The 22,566-nt window shown below is 32.3% G+C and overlaps 1 protein-coding gene across 1 annotated transcript in view; it reads left to right on the forward strand.

Moving 5' to 3' along the window:
- The window catches only part of PCDH1_2 (Protocadherin-1), a 36,556-nt gene extending 16,139 nt beyond the window's left edge, over nucleotides 1–20,417 (forward strand). The window contains exons 2-3 of the mRNA XM_051214288.1: nucleotides 17,147–17,249; nucleotides 19,173–20,417. Coding sequence (XP_051067441.1) covers nucleotides 17,147–17,249; nucleotides 19,173–19,648 — 579 coding nt within the window. The 3' untranslated portion in view covers nucleotides 19,649–20,417. The remainder of the gene's footprint in view (nucleotides 1–17,146; nucleotides 17,250–19,172) is intronic.
- The last annotated feature ends 2,149 nt before the right edge of the window (nucleotides 20,418–22,566 follow it).

Consider the following 22,566-nt stretch of genomic DNA (forward strand, 5'->3'; position numbering starts at 1 on the left):
TACTAGGACGAAACGGCCTTTCCGTGCTTCCAGGTTTTCCATGGTGATCTAGCTTCAATTGACTCATGGTTTCAACCTGTGAAATTTCTAAAAATCTCCACAAAACCCATTCTGATAAAAACACTGAATCCCGAAAATTCCCTTTCATTGTATTACACTGCATATTTAAACAATGATTGTGACTGTTTGTAAATACATTTTCAATGGTAACGATTTTTCCAATCATTATAAGGTGAATAGATCTCCATCTCAGTGATCAGGTATTAGATCTATTAAAGCACAAAATTGTTATCCTGGTTAGGCAACATGAGAAAATTCATCTTTTGAACAGCTTAACTGATAACAGAATTTTCTGTTATAGATTTCCAATAGTTCAATCATGACTTGTAAATTTTGGACACGTGTTCACTGACACATAATCTGGTGGTAGAAAACGAATGTTGAATGTTTTTGTTTATTAAAATAGAGATAACCATCAGAGTGAATATTATGTATCATAAGTACTGTTAGGAAGATAAAGATTTATGACTCAGTCACATATATATTTTCTATGGAAGTTCACTCTAACGATATTTGCAAGCTGTTTTCATTTAATATTGTACTCATTTGCATTTATCATGATCTGACCATTAATTAGTGGGAATAAAATTTTCCATAAGCATTGTATTCAGACATATCTCCTTCAGACACATAGTTCCCCGTATCATTTTGAAAAAAGCAAGAACATAATTCTTATGCTTGCGGCTATTATGCCGGCTCAGTGGTCTAGTTGGTTAAGCGACTCGCACGAGACTGATAGGTCCTGGGTTCGAATCACACGGAAGCGGGATCGTAGATGCTCACTGCTGAGGAGTCCCATGCTGGGACGAAACGGTCGTCCAGTGCTTCCAGGTTTTCCATGATTGTCTAACTTCAATTGACTCATAATTTCAATCAGTGAAAATTCTAAAAATCTCCACAAAACCCATTCTGATATTGTGCACATTGTCAAGTTACTGCAATACAGTTAAAATTAACCTAAACTAGCATTCAAACTCTCGTTTCTGACTTTTGAGTAACTTAGATACATGTGGTTTAAACAACAACACATTTCGACCTAATCTTGGTATCTGATGAATCTTTATCTATGTTTTTTTTGTCTTATTCTGTGCACGCATTTATTTAAGTTTTCTCCCATTATAACATATACTTAAGTGAAATTAATGTTGTAAACCATTTAATCTTTCAATTGATTACTAAATAATAAGAAAGTATAGTACTTTATCGAAAAAGATGATTATTAACCTTAAATTGATGATCAGCTGCTGTGATTACCACAACTGTTATTGTTTCGACTTAATTATAACATAGTGAATGTCCATGACGACAGATACATTGGATACATATAGTTTCTTTTTCTATATCAAACATTAGTATTAAACATACACTTCACAAGAATTTACTTCATCATTACAAGGTAGATTAGTTTCATTAAATCAATAAGATGTTTTGAGGATTATCAATTAGAACGAATTTAACCAACTATTTTAAACATTCATTTATTCAGTTTTTCGCTAAGTAACTAAATCTGATTAGGAAGATCCAGGAGATAAATATGAAATTAAATTTTACTAAAATTTAGATATGTAACTTCGATAACTTTTCCGTAGATCAATGCAAAACTATTCATATGAATAAACTATAATTACAAAACAAAACACTGGGGATTATTAAATAGAAAATTATTTTTTTTTAATGATATCGATTGGAATTAATGATAATTCCAAAATTGAGTGAGATCATGAACTGACTGCTGTTAGACCACCATTGAAAACCTGAAAGCATTGGACGGCCGTTTCGTCCTATTGTGGGACCCCAACAGTGTGCATCCACGATCCCACCTCGCGGGATTCAAACCCGGAGCCTCCAGTTTCGCGCGCGAATGACTAATCTCTAGACCACTGAGTCAAAAACCTAATAATCCCCAAAACCCTATACTGATAATTACCATGTGCTCACTAATGACTAGCTTCGTGAGGAAATTCTCGAAGTTCTAGTGACAAACCGTTATCAGTGGAGCTAATCCGTGTCGGGTAGAAACAGGTATCTACTTCAGTACAACGGAAGTCGGTCGCGAAATTTCGCGGATTGGTTGGGGTTAGACATTAAAACCGTTGGATGCCAACTCAGTGGTCTAGAGTTTAGCCGTTCGCGCGCGAGACTGAAGGCCCTGGGCTCGAGTCTCGCGGGCAGGATAGTGGATGCGTAATACTGAGGAGTCCCACAGTAAGACGAAACGACCGTCCAGTGCTTCCGGGTTTTCAATTGCTGTCCAACGTCAATCAGTTCATGACCTCAAACAAAAACTTAATAACCTCCACAACCCTATACTGATAACTCCAAAATTACCATAGCTGAGATATTGTACAAATTCGTAATTATATTCTGAATGTCTTCTGTGAATTCAAAGCCCAAATTTTGGTAGCCATTCGTTTAAATTTGAACAAAACCTGTTCTAAGATAAAGTGGAACATTAAGATAGTATCCATGCATTATCTAGTGAAAGTTAGTTGGTGTTATGTATTTCTAAACCATATAACTATCACACTTTCTTCTCAGTTTTTTGATGATTTCTAGACAATAGTTCCCCCAGGTCTGAAAAATAATTATTCCCATTAATATGTTCACAATTACAAAATTACTTCTTTTTTTTCATATTCCACCTTTGATAAAATTGTCAGCATTAATGAAAAACAATAGGGATCAAAGAAACAAAAGTTAAGAAATACATTTTCTCTGCACTACATGCAATATAACTAGCTGTCTATTACCTACACTTTGTATAAGCTAAGCTTTATCACCGACAAAAGAAATTAGAGACCATTCGGTAAATAATATATACATGTTCTCAACCCGAAAGTTAAAATGTAGAATTCTATTAGACAAAAATTATATATTTATATATATACATATAGTGATTACTTTTAATGTCAGTAATGATTAAATAGTAGTAGATAAACAAACCTGAATATGTAATTTATTTAATATGAGTACACATTTCTTCTAGTCAAGATTAGTTCTATACATACTCAATTGTATGCGGGTAGTCAAAGGTGTGAGTAGATTTATGCCTATAAATGAACAATTTACTAGACAATAATTAAATTCATTTGTAAACTGTTGTCAAATAAAAAAGATTGTTAATAGATTATAAATTATCAATTCATTTGTTTCATTCATTCATTCGTTCGTTCGTCCGTCCGTCCGTCCGTTCGTTCGCTTTTTTGTCTTTTTAAGTGATTCATTGCAAACTACTTCTTAAATGTTAAATTTATCAAGATTAATCTCTTTATATTGGGTGTACTATCAAACATTAATTTTTTAAAAAGAAATTAAAGGTATCGTATGAAAAATGAACATAGACAAGAATTGGTGACACGATTTCAATGATTAAACGAAAGTGGGGATGCAAAAAAACAGTGGGACTATAATTTATGGACGAGCTTTGAGCGACGCTAGATTGACCTTGAGAGTGTCCACCAAATAACTAGGACCAAATGAGGGTTATAAACCTGTATGTGGATTTAGAATTAGAATTTACAGTTGATGATTAAGGTTAGGAATTAGATTTCGGGTTTTTCATTACGAACTGACATCAGCTATAATGCCAAGACTCAGTTTATTCAAATGGATAAATGAATTTCATGCCAAAATCCGAGATCTGTTTTCTTATACGTGATTGACTCGTCCATAAATTATAGTCTTGCCAAAAATACTTTCTTAATATATTAGTATATAACTAAAAGCTTGAGTAAGACTGAATATTTATTTAATGTGATTATATTTGTTAACCTGGTACACTAAAATTGAACAATCTAAGTCATTCATCGAGAAAAAATAGAAGAGAGAATCTTCCCAATGTGATTCAGTAAATGACAATATGAAGTTATGTGCAACCATTGATCATTAGGATTATCGTGCGATGTTGTTCATATGATTAAACCGAATCTTTTTAAAATACTTGTTTATAATTTTGAACTGTATGAGTGTTAGCTATGTGGTATCTCAAGTCAGAATCCATGATGTCATCCATGATTTAATTTCTAATTTTATTTCTTCTTTTCAAGTGTTTGCTTTCTATCCATTTTAACCCATGGTTTTCATGAAATCTTGTCCTTCTTAAGAAAGTAAATTCTAACAACATTAAATTAACGTCATTATCTAGTTGCTGGAAGATAATGGGATGAAATGAAACTTGTCACAACTCAATAATATACTTACTTACTTAACTATACCTGTTTATCCCCTCGCGGAGAAGCATAGGCCGCCTACCAGCATTCTCTATCGAACTCTATCCTAGGCAATTGTTTTCAATTGTAAACTCAATGATGTATTAATATAAAATATTTTGAATACTTCCATTTCACATTAATTTACACCACATTTTGAGATGGTAGAGATTTTTTTTAGCTCAGATAGATGATTTTGATGGAATTTTGTTCTCTTAGCTGGATGGTTTGGTCATAACATAACATTATAATTCTAATTTTTTCTCATATTTGTATTAACAAAGTAATATATGACTTTTTATTGCTCATAATATCTTGTTTGACTTCTAAAGTTCATCTTCTGATTAAATGAGTTTATCATTATGTAGAAGATAATAAAAACGATATTAAAATAGTATACTGAAATTTGTAAAATGGATCTTGTCAGTGAACATTCAGGGATGAATGCATTTCCTTTAATTCATGGAATAAGAAACTAATTTAAAGTTGAAATTGAAAAAAATATCGATAATTTTGTTTATAGGTTTGAGATTAATTTAATTTCATTGATAGTTCTTGTTACATATTGAATAGTAAATTTCACTCTTATTGGAAGTGAGTCAGGTATCACTAGTAATGTTGAATAATTACCACTTTATATAAACCAACGTATATGAACTCGTTAGTCTAAGAGTTAATAGTGCTTTACGATACCTCAGAGTTATAAATGTCAAATGCTGATTTGTCTTATACCTATTTATAATTTGCTCCACTGTTCTTAAAATTATTCTTAATGAATCCCAGTTAAAAGTGAATGTTAGGTACATATAAAAAGTTTGATGACATAGTTACAAATGCTCTTTACCTAGAAAGATTTTTTGAAGAAAAAAAGTGATTGTAATTCGTACACAATAATCTTCAATGATCAACGAACTGTTAACCTGACTCCCATTATAAATCATTGTAACCTAAAGATTCACTACCACCAAAATTATTTACAATTTCACCAGTGGAGTTCAACCAGATCTGTTGTGAGATATCAACTCACTAAAGACAATGGCGTACGGTGGCGCAACTTCGTGGATTGGTTGAAGTTAGACATTAACACTGTTGGATGCCGACCGGCTCAGTGGTCTAGTTGGTTAAGCACCTTGGGCGAGACTGATAGGTCCTGAGTTCGAATCTCGCGATGCGGGATCATGGATGTGTACTTCTGAGAAGTCCCACAAAAGGATGAAAAAGCTGTCCAGTGCTTTTAGGTTTTCCATGGTGATCTATCTTCAATTGACTCATGATTTCAATCAGTGAAATTACTAAAATATCCACAAAACCCCTTCTGATAATTTTCTTTTTGTTTATTAACAAACCAAACATAATTGGACCTAAATAGTGATAAGAGCAACTTACTTAGAAATAATTATTGAATAAAAACTTTCAAGGGTCATAAATTCATAGATCTTTCATTAATTATATAATCATTTCTTAAAATACAAAAAAAAGATTTGCTATTACATTGTAAAAGGTCATGTAATAATTAGCAATTTTGGTGGTTGTTTCACCTTTCGATAATGTCACATATACACTATTTTTGACAGAGGGGGGGGGACATTATTTAATAGACGTTTTAAAATTAGTTATTTTAACCTTCTATTGAAGTTCATATGCAGTAAATATCAATGGAACATTCGATGAGAGAAAATAGGGCAATGAAGAGAAAGGAAATATTGTTAATGACTATATAAGCTTATACTATTGGTCATTATTATACTTGATTGATAGAATTTATTAACTGTAAGAATTAGATAAGATTGATCTTGGTTACTAATAAGTGAATAATGGATTTGAATATTTTAGCCTCATAGATATTTAGTCAAAGCCTTGATCGCTTATATGATGATCTCTCTGGTTAGAATACCAGGTAGCCTTTGAATATACTAAGCTGTATAGCTTCAGAATGAAGTGTTCTGATAGGAATCTACATAATTTATGAATAACTTCATTAATTTGTATTCATTTAATACTATAAATAATACATATTGGGTTTTATGCTGTTTTTGTTTTACTTAATAGTTTCCATTAGCATAAGTCTACAAATCACAAAAAACAACAACAACAAAAGAATGAATCGAATAATTCATTTGTTGAAAATGTTTTGAACTGCTGAATACACTAGAAATACATTTTACTATTAATCTAAGTGCTATTATGTACACGTGCCATGTAGTTCTGGGTTTTAAATGCATTCGTTTGTGCTTTTTTATAGTATAATGTTAATGTATAATGCTTATCTGTAGGTGATTTGACCTTTTGTTTGTATTAACTGATAGGTAAAAATATATTTGTATTATACTACTGAAATTTCTTTATATATCACAACAATATACTTGGTTAATTGAATGACATGAATCTGTATAAATTATATATATCAGCTTTAGATCTAATCATTCACCTTATATTAATGGATACAAGTTGGTTAAAATCGACATAAAACATTATGTTAAAACATACAACTTGGCACAAACACTTTATGAATTAGCTGAAGTAATAGATCTTGTACTATTCTCATCATAGTATGTATTCTCATTGTGATAATAGATCTTGAATAGATAACAATAAGAATGTTTTATTCAGTATTATCATCATGAAGCAAAAAGTATACAAAAATGGATTGATATTTCAATGAAAAATACAAATATACCATTCATTCTTTATCGTTATCTAGTGATAGCTTCAATTTTGTCAATGGCTTTGTTTTCTTTTTATTATACCGATTTAGTATTTGTAGATTTGACTGTTTATTTCTGTTACTTACTTACTTACGCCTGTTACTCATTGTGAAGGAACATAAGCCTCTCACCAGCATTCGCCATCCAACCCTGTCCTGGGCAATCCTTTCCAGCTCCTTCAAGTTGTTATTCATCCTTTCCATATCTGCTTTTATTTCCCAACGTAATGTGTTCTTTGACCTTCCTCTTTTCCGCCTTCCTTCAGGATTCCAAGTTAGGGCTTGTCTCGTGATGCAGTTTGACGATTTGCGTAGTGTATGTCCTATCCATTTCCATCGTCTTTTCCTAATTTCCTCTTCAGCTGGAAGTTGGTTTGTTCTCTCCCACAAAAGGCTCTTGCTGATGGTTAACTTCTATGTGAATTATACTTGCAGAATAATGATTGATTTAATAGATAGTAGCGACGATTGATTTGTATTTAATGTAACTCCATTTGAAAATATTGTCCAAGTTTTATGATCTGAATTACTACGATTATTATACGGTATGTTAGGATAATTATTGATTTTAACCATTTATATAATTTGAAGAGAAGAAAAAAACGATCCTTATAAATGAGAATCATTCTTCTGCATTAATACGTTTAATTATCTCTATGTTTGCCAATAGTCTGGCAAGGATTACACTCTCATATATGACTATTAGGTGAACATTTAAAATGATTAAAACTGTTGTATTCAAGGGTATGTTTCATGAAGAGAGATTTTATTGCTAAATTGTTCATTTAATTTATTTAGATAAGGATAAATAAAATTGGAAACAATATTTGATTTAGAAATATTACCACAACATTTATTATTGACTTATATCATGGACTGATGTTAATTAGGGAAGCATCGGAATGCTAAGAACAAGAAATTGCTGTATAATTACGCTTTTGTACCTGGCGAGACTCTAATTTATGGACGGGCCAATCAGAGGCGTTTAAGAGGTTTCAAGGTTACGGCGCCAACTTCAGTGCTTAATGCTTACGTACGATCGGCTCACAAGGAATTTTGTAAAAAACATAATAATTGAGCTGCTATAATAAATAAAACGGCGAGGCTAAAATTTGTGGACGAATCAATCAGTTATAAGATAATAGATCTCGGATTTGGGCATCAAAGCCTTCCATCGATTTGGCTAAATAAATTTCTGGCATTATAGCTGATGTCAGTTCATGATGATTGGCTAATAGTTCTCAAGGTCACTTAGGATTCGTTCAAAGGTCGTCCATAAATTAAAGTCTTGCCTTATACCTTTTAGAAGTAAAAGATAACAATCATCAAACAGAATTATGTTTTGCAAATCATGGTTCATAATGGTGGCGAAATGTTTAAACCATGGATTTGATATTGAGTAGCCTAATTTTTTTAAACTTCAGCGAAATAGTGACATAATTTGATCCTCATTCACAATAGTTGGTAATTCGCTGTCTTCTAGTTATGTTTGTAACATTGACATAGCGTGACGTTTCTCTAGAATGTAGAGCAATCCATTTTAAGATCAGATAATAATTAAAATGTGTTACATTATTGATTAACGGTTCAAGTAATCTGTTCAATTTCATCTTGTAGCGCATTCTGTTTATTGACATTACGATACACAACATAATGTTTCACTGAAATGTTGTTCTATTGAAGTAAATAACATTACATTTACTACACTACTACCAATACTACTACTGTGATGAACAAGAATACAAGTGGGAATAATCGAATGTATTTGAATACAAAATTACAGAACATCTTATTAAGATCTGAGATTCATAGAGTTAATACACAATTTGTTTTAAAATTAACTATTCCTTTCGTAAATATCAGTCAATCATCTCAGACCTCATTGTTCTTTCATTTTCACACCAATCACTCTTTGTTCTCATTCTTTTTTCTACGATCTTCTTAACCTTCTTCCTCCAGGCATTTCACTTTCAATTTATAACACATACTACTAATATCTATTGAAATGAGTAGCACACACCAATCTACTACTATAACTACTTGACTTAATCATTAAATCCCATTTAATGATGCATTATTACCCTGGTACGGCCGTGAATGGGGAGAGTCCACTCTCTCCCTCTTCAAATGCTTTTACATGGTCACGCGTATATAGCCTCTGCTAGGGAAGTCCTACTCATTGCTTTCTAGCACCACGGGTGTTGTTTACGAAATTGAGAGGACGAAAAGTGAATGTCCGGTGCACTAACCGGGTTAGTGGACATGGAGAGTCCACCTAAGGGAATTGGAAAACCCTGACTAAAAACCAATGGTGTGCATGGGCTCCAGTATCCTGAAGGAACAAATGGTGAATGAACCAATCGTTGGTTACCGGCTACCATGGGACTGCATCTCCTTACGATGCTCCACTGGCTTGTGGGTTAGACCTTTAGGTCAAAGGCTCCGGGTTTGGCTTCCTATGAAAACCACCTGCTTCGGTATGGGCACCCGGGAAGTATCACAGCCCTCACACATATCAAATGAGATTTGTGTGGCGCATATCTATTTGGTGCCCCCTTGTACCAATAACTATGTGTTAAAATAAGTAAATAATAAATTAATAACTAACATAACATAATTGGATTTTGTACCACACTTAAACTAATCAATATAATAATTTTGTTAACCTGAAGAAAGTTGTTTAATTTTTCATCCTACTTTCAGTTGGTATATTAATGATACATAAGTTGATTATCAAACACAAAAATAAGTGAAGAGAACTTTTCTCATGGGTTCAACTAACAACTTAGGTCTTGCGCTGTTTTTTTATTATTTCTAAACGATCAATATTGTTTTTTTTTGTTTCTAACAAGCATAATTATAAGTTACATTTAATTCAATGCCTGTCATTTGAAAAAGTAATGAAAATTCTTTCATTTAACTGATAGAAGATAATTAAATGTTATGGGAAAAATAGAAATAATAACTGTATATAATTGTTCCTGTATAGACTGATAATTTATTTTAATAAGCAACTGTATAGAAGATATTTAAAAGTTATTTGTTGGTTGAATAAAATTTTAGTAGTTAACATCATGAGTTAATTGAAGATAGACTATCATGGAAAACATGGAAGCATTGGAGGGCTGCCTCGTCCTATTGTGAGACTCCTCAGAGGTGTGCATCCACGATCCCGTCCAATGGGATTCGAACCTAGAACTTATCGGCTACGTGGGCGAACGCCTAGTCTCTAGACAACTAATCTGGCCAGCATCGAACGGTGTTAATGTCTAACTTCAACTAATTTACGAAATTGAGCCACACGTCCATCTTTGTTTCCGGTGACTTATTATCTCACAACAGACCTGGTTGAACTCCATTGATCACTGTATGGTGGTCTAGCTTCAATTAACTCATGATCTCAACTACTGTAATATCTATAATTTCAACAAAACCCCCCTTCTGATGATAACCATCATATGCTTCCAAGTGACGGTCTCCAAGATGTATTTCCTAGAGTTCAAGTGAGAAGCCGTGACCAGTAGAGTTCAACCAGGTCTGTTGTAATAGAGTAACACACTGAAGACAATGTTGGACGGTGGCTCAATTTTGTGGATCAGTTGAAGTTAGACATTAACACCGTTGGATGCCTGCTCAGTGGTCTGGAGGTTAAGCGTTCGCATACGAAACCGATAAGTCCTTGTTTCAAATCTCATGGGGTGGGATCGTGGATGCGCACTGTTGAGGTGTCCTATACTAGAACGAACCGGCCGTCTAGTACTTCCAGGTTTTCCATGGTGTTCTGGCTTCAATTGATTCAAGATTTCAAATACTGAAATTGTTAAATAATCATTGAGAAGTTTTATCTTTTCGTGGTAAATTTTCGATTTCGTGACTAATTTTGTCGGCAATATGTAGATGAATTTGTCATGTTTACTCTTATACAAAGGTAGAAAAAATATTCTTTAAATACATATATTATTCTTTCATGAATTTTATTCACTAAATTATCCCATGTATACGACGAAAATCTATCGTAATTATTTAGTCAGCTGATTTGATAATCATTGAAGTATTGTTTCTCCTTTTCATATTTTCTGCACTTGAAGAATAGATAATCTTTTGAGGAAAATCTTCTAGCATCCTGAATCAGATATAAATAGCTAACAAATAGATAGAAACAAAAATATATTTGAAATTTCATATTTCAGTCAATTACTTACTTACTTTTGCCTGTCACCTTCAATGGAGCATAGGACGCCAACCAACATTCTCCAACCCAATCTGTCCTGGGTCTTCCTTTCTACTTCCATCCAATTCTTGGTCATTCTTCTCATGTCTATCTCCATTTCTCGACGTAATGTGTTCTTTGGTCTTCCTCTTCTGCTTTGCCATTGAGGATTCTATGTGAGGGCTTAACTTGTGACACAGTTGTGTGTTTTCCTCAATATGTGTCTTATCCACTTCCAACACTTCTTCATTTCTTCCTCCACTAGCATCTAGTTCGTTCTCTCCCACAGTAGGTTGTCACTGATAGTGTCTGACCAACGGATCCAAAATAGTTTGCGTAGACAACTGTTAATAAACACTTGTGTCTTCTGGATGATGGCTTTTGTAATTTTCCAAGTTTCCACCCCATACAGTAGAACTGTTTTGATATTTGTATTGAAAATTGTGACTTTGGTGTTGATTGGCAGTTGTTTTGACTTCCAGATGTTCTTCATTTGTAGATGTGCTGCTCTCGCTCTGCCGATCCGCGCTTTCACATCTGCATCAGATCCACTGTGTTCATCAATGATGCTGCCCAAATATGTAATGGATTTAACGTCCTCCAAATCCTCTCCGTCAATTGTGATTTGATTGGTACATGTTGTGTTGTATCGGAGAATCTTGCTTTTCCCTTTGTGTATGTTGAGACCTACCACGGCTGAGGCTGCTGCTACGCTGATCGTCTTCTCCTGCATTTGTCTTTGCGTGTGCGACTGAAGAGCCAGATCATCTGCGAAATCTAGGTCGTTCAGCTGCATCTTAGCTGTCCTCTGTATCCCATGCTTCCACCCACCCCCTAGGTGTTGACGTCTTCATGATCCGGTCGATCACCAGGACAAAGATGAAGGGTGAGATTAAGTGAACTTGCTTGATACCCGTCTTTAATTCGAACGAGTCTGTGAGCTGTCCTCCACGTACGATTTTGCTGTTTAATCCATCATAGGAATTCCGTATGATATTGACTAATTTCTCAATAAAAGAGAAGAGTTGGGCTTAGGGTTAGCGACCCCATCTTGTAGAAAACTAACTTTCTAAAATGGCTCTAACCAGAAGAAATAATTCAAACCATTTCAGTCAGTATAGTTTACTAATTTTTCATTTTCTTTCATGTGACTAAATTACAAGATTTTGCAATTAACGTCATGAACTGATTTTAGTTAGGCAATCTTTTACAACTGTCCAAAGTTTAATCTATAATGTTAAATGTACAATTCATTAATTCTAACCAACCTCGTGTGTAATGATAATGTTACGATTGAAAAACGTAAGGGAAACAAGTTCTCATTCTAGTATTAGGGATAACAGTCTGCAATTAGATTTCAATCAAAACATAGTAGAAAGACATTTTTTCAGAGATGAACTAATATAGCATTTCGCTAAACTATCTCGCATTATTTATTTAAATCCAATAACCACTGAAAATTATGTAAATTAAATTGGTTGATAGGATAATCTATGAGTCTCATATGTTGAGAAATTCAAATAAGTCACTTCATCTAAAAGTTGTGCTGATGATGTTATTCAAAAGAATAATGGAAAGCTCCACGATTAAATCATCTAGCTCAGAGAACGAAATTCCATTTAAAAGGTTCTATTATAACTTGATAATTGCTGAACTGTACATTATAAGTGTAAGTAAATGGATTTACATGTATATTACTAAATTTTCTGTTAGTATTCAATGGTCGAAATGATAGATTTGTCATTAAATACTCTTATAATAATCCACATCAATATAACTGTGAAACTAAATATTCAAATAAATTCAAGTCAATGATTACGTGTTGTTTTGTTCTTTCTTCTACATGAGCATGTTTAATATTAGAACACTCAGGAAATAATCTAAGGTATGAACTAATACCACTCTTGATGGTCTTGTATTAGTATTCTGATACGAGACAATGGGTTTTAAACGTTCTTTAAGCCCTAACGCTTCAGGCTGGGCTATTTCGTTTACTGCCCTACATATGTATTGTATGAAGTATAAGCTGTACAAGCCATATTGCTATGTAGAGCTGAAGGTATCACATGAGACTGGAGGTTCATCATTCATATTGTGAATGATTCGGCATTACTTTGGCAAGTTTTGCTGACTGTTCATGCACAAAATTGTTTTGACGGTTAACCAATTTCATTCATACTGGTGGTTGCTTTACAGTTTTCTCAAGAGCCATTGTCATTGAGACATTATATGGCATGTCGCCACTGCAAACGCTAATGGGTTTGACTGTCGTGTAAGCGGAATAGGTCAACGTTGGCCTGTCCGTGCTGTACAATAATTGGTTCACCAGATCATTGATTGGTGTGGTTGCGCCACAGGATTGAGCTGTATTATTCAGATTGTAATGTTAAAGCCTAAATAGTGTCTGGTTTTCCTGTGAGGCGGGATTGAGCTGTACTGTTTGGGTTGTCACGTGAAAGTCTGGATGGTGTCTCTTTCTCTTGACAACTAATGTAAAATTACCCTGGCCCAAAAGGGTATATTATTTAACTCTCTCTATATATATATATGAACTAATACTAGAACATAATTACATTAAATGTAGTTTGTGATTAACCTAACTCACAATTAAAACATATCTTATGTTTTATTTTATACATCATTTCGTTGTTATGTTGTTTACTCTTTTACTAGTTGTATCTAACCTGGTTTTTCTTTTAAATTTGTTTCTTTTCTTTTCTGACAACTTTTCTTTAATTACAATCTGATGTTATATACATTCGAATATTTAAAAAAGTCCATTTGAGACCACCTATAATGATTCGATTCAATAATTAAAAGGCACTTCATATGATTTATTTCAATTGAATAGTTTATTCTTTTAAAGAAAAGAAAAGTGATTTAGGGTGTATAGTGGGTATATGTATACATATAAGAAATCCTATCCAATTATTTACATATTTTAAATGAATAGCATACTAATTAGACAAGAATAAGTAGTTGATTCTGTAAAAAAAATATTCAATTTTAATTAAATCAAGTTTTATTAACAAGATTTGGATGGTAATAAATAAATTTTATGTGTGAACTGCCCTTTTTACAATGATTTATCAACTTTTGTAATAAGAAACTACTAATAACTAGAAGAAATGATTTGTATGAAATAGGAAATGATATACAATCAAGTATAATTAGTTTTATTCACTTAGAAAATGTGTGCCCCCAAATGCCCTGGTAAGGTCGAGAATGAGGAGAGTCCACTCTCTTCCTCTTCAAATGCTCTCACATGGACAAGTGCATACAACCACGGAGAGTTCACCTAGAGGAGTTGGGAAACCCTGATTACAAGTCAATGGTGTACATAGGCTTCAGTGTCCTGAAGGAGCAAATGGTGTATGAACATATTGTCAGTCACCAGCTACCATGGGACTGCATCACCTGACGTTGCTCCACTGCCTTGTGGGTCAGACTTTTAGATTGAAGGCTCCGGAGTGTGGCTCCCTAAGAAAATCACGTGCTTCGGTTTGTGCACCCGAGCGGCATCCCAACCCTCACACAAGTGGAACGATTTATGTGGCGTATAAATATTTGGTTCCTCCTTGTAGCTATATTTATGTGTTTAAATAAATAAGAAAGTGTACGCAATGCAGTGTCTAGTACTATGTCAAGCTCAAAAGGGTTATTCTAACTTCCGTGCAAATCATTTTGTTCATTTATCTTGAGTCACATTTTGACCCTAATAACTATTCACTTATTAATCTTGACTGTTTTTATATGGGTATATGTGTTTTTATTGCTTATCGTACTCATTACGTGTATGTAACTTATTTTTATCTGACTATAAATATTGAGTCATGCTATAACAAAACTAGATGGCTTATTTATATTCTCTGCTTTGCTTTCCCGCTTTTCATTATGAATGTTTATCTGGACAAAAGAGTGCCTGAATTATATTCATTCAACCCAACCTAAATCTGGTTTCTTGTTATCGCTGTAACATAAACGAGATTAGTGTAGGTAATATACGAAGTTAAGTATAAGATTTATGTTCATAGTACTTTCATACATCCATTCAGATCGGAGTCAGACACTGGGCCGCAAAAGATATTTATGTGGAGCCCCGGAAATGATTTTCGTGATGTTTGTGATTCATTAGCTATGCGTTTTCATCTGCTTAGGTTATTAATGGACGTATATAAATTCGAATTGTAGTCACCCAGAGTCGAAGTCACAGACATTACTATTAAATTATCCTGTTGTAACTGATTCCTTAGTTTAAACTTAGATGATTCTTTTATGTTGTCAACTACGTGGGATCTATATAGGTGTAGATTTGCTTTTAAACTGTCTGATGTATTCTGATATTAAATAGGGTTACAATACTTAGCTTAGCATGTATATAACCAGGTTCATCGATAAACCTATACACCCTTAAGAAATAGTAAACAATCAATATGTACTTTTCAAATGGTAATTCAGGATACACTTCATCTCACTGAACAATACTAAATGACAAAACTGACAAAGTATGTTGTTTTTTATACTTTCATAACATATTACTATAGATTCTAATCAAGTCAATCGTTATGTTTATACTACTAATATTCCATAAGTCTTTCATCAACCTTCCTGATGGACTTCAATAAATGATCATTTCAAAAATTAGTCGAGTTCATAAATTTTGGAAACTATTTTTAACTCCATTTATCTCAGTGGCAGATTTTTTTTCACAAATATGAGGGAAGTAAAAACTTCTAAACTAATTCACCACAGTCACAAGATTCCAGTTTTTTTTTTGTTGATATAATAATCAATAAACTATGGGAAGTATTAAAAATAGATTTTGTTGGATACCTTGTTTCATGGTATGATTATGATAATTTCCATCAGTTTAGAGAAATATTTATTTTTCGAAGAGAAAAAAGTGATTGTAATTCGTACACAATAATCTTCAATGATCAACGAACTGTTAACCTGACTCCCATTATAAATCATTGTAACCTAAAGATTCACTACCACCAAAATTATTTACAATTTCACCAGTGGAGTTCAACCAGATCTGTTGTGAGATATCAACTCACTAAAGACAATGGCGTACGGTGGCGCAACTTCGTGGATTGGTTGAAGTTAGACATTAACACTGTTGGATGCCGACCGGCTCAGTGGTCTAGTTGGTTAAGCACCTTGGGCGAGACTGATAGGTCCTGAGTTCGAATCTCGCGATGCGGGATCATGGATGTGTACTTCTGAGAAGTCCCACAAAAGGATGAAAAAGCTGTCCAGTGCTTTTAGGTTTTCCATGGTGATCTATCTTCAATTGACTCATGATTTCAATCAGTGAAATTACTAAAATCTCCACTAACCTCCTTCTGAAAATATTTATTGATCATGAAATAACTGTTAAAGTTTATTTCTCTAAGGATTAGTTGAGACTTTGGTAATACTTTTAACTGGGAAACAATTTATTGTTATTCGAATGGCTATTGAATATTTCATAATTGATTATTTACTGGATGGTGACCAACTTCATATTTCTTTAGTTATATGTCCTGGTGTAATTCTATTGATTACGTTGTAATTTGGACTCTAGTTAAACTGGTTCTACACTGTTTGTAATATGTTGAATTATTAGTGACCTAAAAGTAGTTGACAAGGAACCTATGAACTTTGGTTTTTTGCCGTAGAACACTTGATAGAATTCAATTTTCAAACAAGACATCAGTCCCTACACAGAAACCAGTCAATTACGAATCTCTCAGTACTGTAGGAAGCTAGTAGTAGTAGTAGTAGTAGTAGTAGTAGTAGTAGTAGTAGTAGTAGTAGTAGTAGTAGTAGAATAGTTCAGTGGCAGCGTCTTAGGTTGCAAGTTATAATAAAGATTTAGAATAAATAGTATGAATATTATTACATTTTTGTGTAACTTAGCTGACGAATATTTACAATGTTTCTAATTTGTTTTGTTTTTTCTAAAACGTTTTTTTCCAGCAACTTCATATGAATGTAACAGTTTCAGAAGTTGATGGAGGAAGTGCTGATTCCGGACAAGGAGCTAGTGAAGAAGAACCTGTGAATCATGATTTATCAAAGTGTGAGTTAACATTATAATTTCTTTCCTATATGAATATAGTCTCTTAGTTGGAACCTAACACTTAATTATACTAATTAAATCTTATAAAACTTCATATAAAGTATGGTGAAACTAATTTATGGACGACTTTTCAGTGTTGCCAAAATGGCCTTGAGAATGTTCATCTACTGTCTAGGTTAAAATATGGGTTTTGAAACAGTATGAAGGATAAGGATTATGATTTACAGTTGATGGTTAAGGATAGGGATTAGATTAAGGGTTTTCATCACGAACTGACATCAGCTAAAATGTCAAGACACTATTTAGCCAAATGGATAAAGAATTTCACGCCGAAATTCAAAACCTATTATCGTAAATCTGATTGGTTCGTCCATATATCATAGTCTCGCCTAAAATATTATTTTTAAATCACTCGTGACATTTATTTTTAGTTAATTATAATATAAACACACTAATTGTTCAACTATTTTCAAGGCATTATTTAGTTAAAGTCAAAAACTCATTTGGTGTTGTTTACTTGTATCTTCCTATGGTTATTTGGAACTGCAATTGATCAGTCGTAAATAACAATGGGAAGATACAAGTATATAACACCAAGTGAATTTAAAACTTCATCCCATTGCACAAGTAAGTGGCTATCTGGACTCAGTACCTAAGTAGATAACATGATGGCATTTGAAGCGAAAGATACTGGGTTCGAGTCTCAGAGTGAATATCAACTCTGAGATACAGGTACGTCCGGCTGATGAGTCCCAAAAAAATCGAAACGGTTGTCCTTGATTCCACTGCTGGCCACTATCCATCTTTGCTTTGAAGGACAATAACATCTATTGATTTCTTGCATTAAAACATTTTATGAATGATGTATACAATGTACACCCATAGTGAAAAACCTACATAACACATAACAGAATGATATGACTTTCAAGTTATTCCTTCAAGAAATTATCTTACAGAAACTGTACAATGCAAACAGGCGAAAAACTATTATTGTTATTATCATTATTATTATTATTATTGCCAATATTATTTTGATTGTTTCTTTGAAAAATAAATGAACATCTTTTTCCGACTAATTTGTAACTTCATTTATTATTGTCACATTCATCAATTAGAAAAAAACTTTTTTTTGTGTGCGTATAAAATTTGTCAGTATAACCTACTTATTTCTGCTTATAAGTAGATTTTACAAGTTGACAGAAATTTTTTTCTTTTTTTTAAAAAAAAGAAGTTTTAACAGAAAAGTTTTACAATGAAAGTACATATTTTTCTTCTTTTTCATTCGTATGTATAAATGAACTAGATTTAATGTTTATTATGGAAAAAAGGTAATTGATTGTTTAATAGTGACAGTTATGAAGTTGTACACTTTCTTTCTTAGTGAAAGAGAGAAGATTGACTAAAGTGATATATAATATAATTCTCTACCATGTTTCTATGCAATATCATAGTTCAGGATTTATCAAAACACTTTTTTTCCAAATGTTGACTCCTATAAACTTGACTATGAATAGGTGAATTGACGAGTGAAGGTATCTGAATTATAAATTAATCGGAAGCATAAATGAGTACGAATGAGTAAGAAATTCATATAAATCCTGTAGTTTATCATCTAGTATTTTGCATATATACATAGACCATACATAAAGTTTTATGTTCATCCGTATTGTCAAAATCCTTGAATATAACCAATGTATTTGGAGAATGACCAACAATGAAGTCTAGAACTTAGTAAAAGTGCATGTCATCACTCTTAATAGTACATCGTGAATTATGTTAGGAATAAAGAATGATATAACACCATTTTCTACACATAACGTGAGCCTTCCAGATCAGTACGTTGTAATGTTCAGTGATCATCAAATAAAATTCATTGATTTCACTTATAAATTTATTGTTTGGTTCTTTTTATTCATTTTTCAGTTCGTTTAAAATATACACGTCCTTATAATTCAAAAGAACTTTTACTAACCAAAACACAATGTAGTCCAATATCATCATCTAATGGTTGCCTGATTGATAGTCCTATAAATAAAAATGAGAATCATTGTTCTATAAATGAATCAAATCTTTGTACACAGACTAATTTACCTACTATGAATACATTTACAAATCATCGATCATCATTAAATAAACAATTTATTTATGCAATACATAATAGTAATTCAATTAATTCACAACGTCAATCATTAGTTTCAAATGATATATTACAACCTAGATGGCGTAAACCATTATTTAGTAATACTGATTTAGGGCATCATAATCATTTATTTGATGAATTTCCATTAACAAAAATATCAACTAAGAACCATTCATTAACACTTCCATTAAATAGTAAACCATCTGATGATTTTGAACAAAATCATTCAACAAATCCTCATATTGATCTAACTAAATGAAAGTTTTATGGTAACAAACAATAAAGATATAATTATTTATACTGGCTAACTCTATTATTATCATTGCCATATTCTGTATTTATATTGTATTCTCTAAATTACTGGAGTATGATCTAGTCAGTTTACTGATATAAAACATGTCAAATCAACATAACAATATCATAATACATTCCAGTATTTGCATTTATTTTCAAGTTACTTTAAATTTTAATATAAATTATCTTTTAATTATCTTTATTACTAATTTTTACTAATACTACTTATAAAGTTTGTTTATCTTACATTCTATATTCATTCCATAATCAAATAGAACTGATGAAATACAATTTACTTTTGTTAGTTCTTGTTTAACTGTAAACAAACTTATGTATTGAAGTGTGTGTGTGTTTTTCTTTTCATTTTTTACTTTCCAATATCGAATTCCTTTAATCAATATTAATCAGTAAGTGGAATCAATCAGTTGTGATTGTTCTTGTCAATATTACAGATAACCTACTGAATTAAACATTATCCGAGATCAGTGTATGAATGTAAAGTAGTTCAAATAGTCACTAGAACTTATCGATTTCAATGAACAGTATTATAAAAATCAAAATTTTATCTAAATATAAACTATTTACTAACGATTGTATTACAATTCTGTGTAATTTGATTCCGTTGATGAATGAAGATCGTATATAATGTCACTTAAAGCAGTCAAGTGAGACATTTCCATTTTATTATCTTTCTTTTTTACGAAAAAAGAACAATCCTGACCCTTCTTTATGAGAACTTTATATATATATATATATATATATATATATATATATATATATATATATATATATATATATGAGATACGATTTTACTCTTAACTTAAAACTGTATCCATTTTACTCCTTTGATCGTTTTGTATTTCAAATTAGAACTGATAATTCCATGACTAATGATGTTGTATTTGAAATGAATAAAACACAAGAGATTTAAAGCTTTTGTGAATACAATGACTATTTATTATTATTTGTAACAATTTGTATTATTGTGTTATTCATATTCATAATTATATTGAATCATAATATAGGTTATTTGATTGAACGCTTTGATGTAATTGAGAAACTTGAATGGTTTGAAATTCATTGTTTAGATTCGTGGATGGACTCCATTGAATATTCTCGAAGTACAACATAATGTCTATTCATTTCTTACAGTTTTTCTAAGGTTTTTCAATTGATTCCGGTTTATCATAGGAATTAATATCAAAAGAACATAATTAGTTTAAGTACTGATACTATGTAAACACTAAGTGGATTTTGATAATGTAATAAGAAGACGAAGATTATCAGAATTATGTGATATATAAGCGTAATACATTTCGAACAATCTGATCACACATATACTTGTTAAGAGCATTTATATATCAAAATAAAAGGTCAACTAGACTGGAAATGGGGTAAGAGGAGATAAGGATACTAGTAAGAGTAATAATAATGTGAACACAATTCGAAACCTAATCACTCTGAATAATAAGTCAATATTACCAGGGTAGGTTTAAGGTAAGAACAAACTGTTTTTAAACACACAAAGAATCTAATGTTAGAGAAAATTAACCATGATTCATCGACGAAATGCAAACATAATGAAAGTTGGTTAAGTGCCTGGCGCGAGACTGATAGGTCTTGGGTTGGAATCTCGCGGGGGGGGCGGGATAGTGGATGCGCGCTGCTGAGGAATCCCATACTAGAACGAAACGGCTGTCCAATGCTTCCAGGTTTTCCACGTTGGTCTAGCTTCAAGTGACTCATGATTTCAACCAGTGATAATGAAAGTATGTTGTGAATGTAAAGAAGAACAGAATTCATACAAATAAAATGTTAATAGTAATTAAAAATATAGATTCATAATATTAAATAACCAATAATCACTATCTTTAGTTATGAGCAACGAATCTAATAGTTTTAATGATCTACAGTTGATGTGAGAACTTATAACTGTTGTTTCAGAAATTCTTATTCACACTACCAGTTTCTTATGTAATGAAAAGAATTTAACATTTGTATCAATGTAATAGCTATCTCATTTCCATTTCAATTATAGTCTCTTGTGTGATTTATACAAGTAACAACTATCAAAAAAATTAATTGAATAGTGTGACTTATAAAAGAGATGTTGATAATGTGAAACCTGAAATTTATGGGTTGTCCACCAACAAAGTATTTGTCATAAATATTCTAACCACAATTTTGTCAATGATATGAAAAGTTGTAGTGTATAATACCCTATAATATACTAAAAAGGTGGAATAACTGTAATATCATGCAGATTTTAACATGTGAAACATTTTCATTATTAAATAGTTCATGTTGGCTTTTCACGTCATTTTTGTATATAATTTTAAGTAGCTACCATTGATATTGCTTTAGTAAGTGGAAAGATTGTTTAAAGGGATTAGATTTCTGAAAAGAATCAAGTTTAATGAAGTATCAGTAATAATATTAACAAAGTCGACCAGATTATATTGAGTAATCTAATGAATTTTCTAAACGGTTAGCCATATTAAGCTGTCATATATTTAAATGAAACTAGAGATTATACAAGTTATTAGGACCCAGTATTCTCCTGATAGAAATTGTGAATCTTTACGAGGGCGAAGTAATTGAACTAATGATCTCAATCATTGAAATTACTATAATATCCACAAAAACCTCTCTGATATGAATCAACATATGCTCACTGGTGACTGGGTTCAAGAGGTATTTCCTGGAGTTCCAGTGACAAGCAATGACCAGTAAAGTTCAATCGGGTCTTTTGTGAGGTAGTTAGACATTAACACAGTTGGATTCCGGCTCAGTGGTCTAATGGTTAAGCGCTCACACGAGCGACTGATAAGTCCTGGGTTCGAATCTCGCGAGGCGGGATCACAGATGCGCACTGCTGAGGAG

The sequence above is a fragment of the Schistosoma haematobium genome, chromosome 2 (assembly GCF_000699445.3).
Source record: "Schistosoma haematobium chromosome 2, whole genome shotgun sequence".
Classification (NCBI taxonomy): domain Eukaryota; kingdom Metazoa; phylum Platyhelminthes; class Trematoda; order Strigeidida; family Schistosomatidae; genus Schistosoma; species Schistosoma haematobium.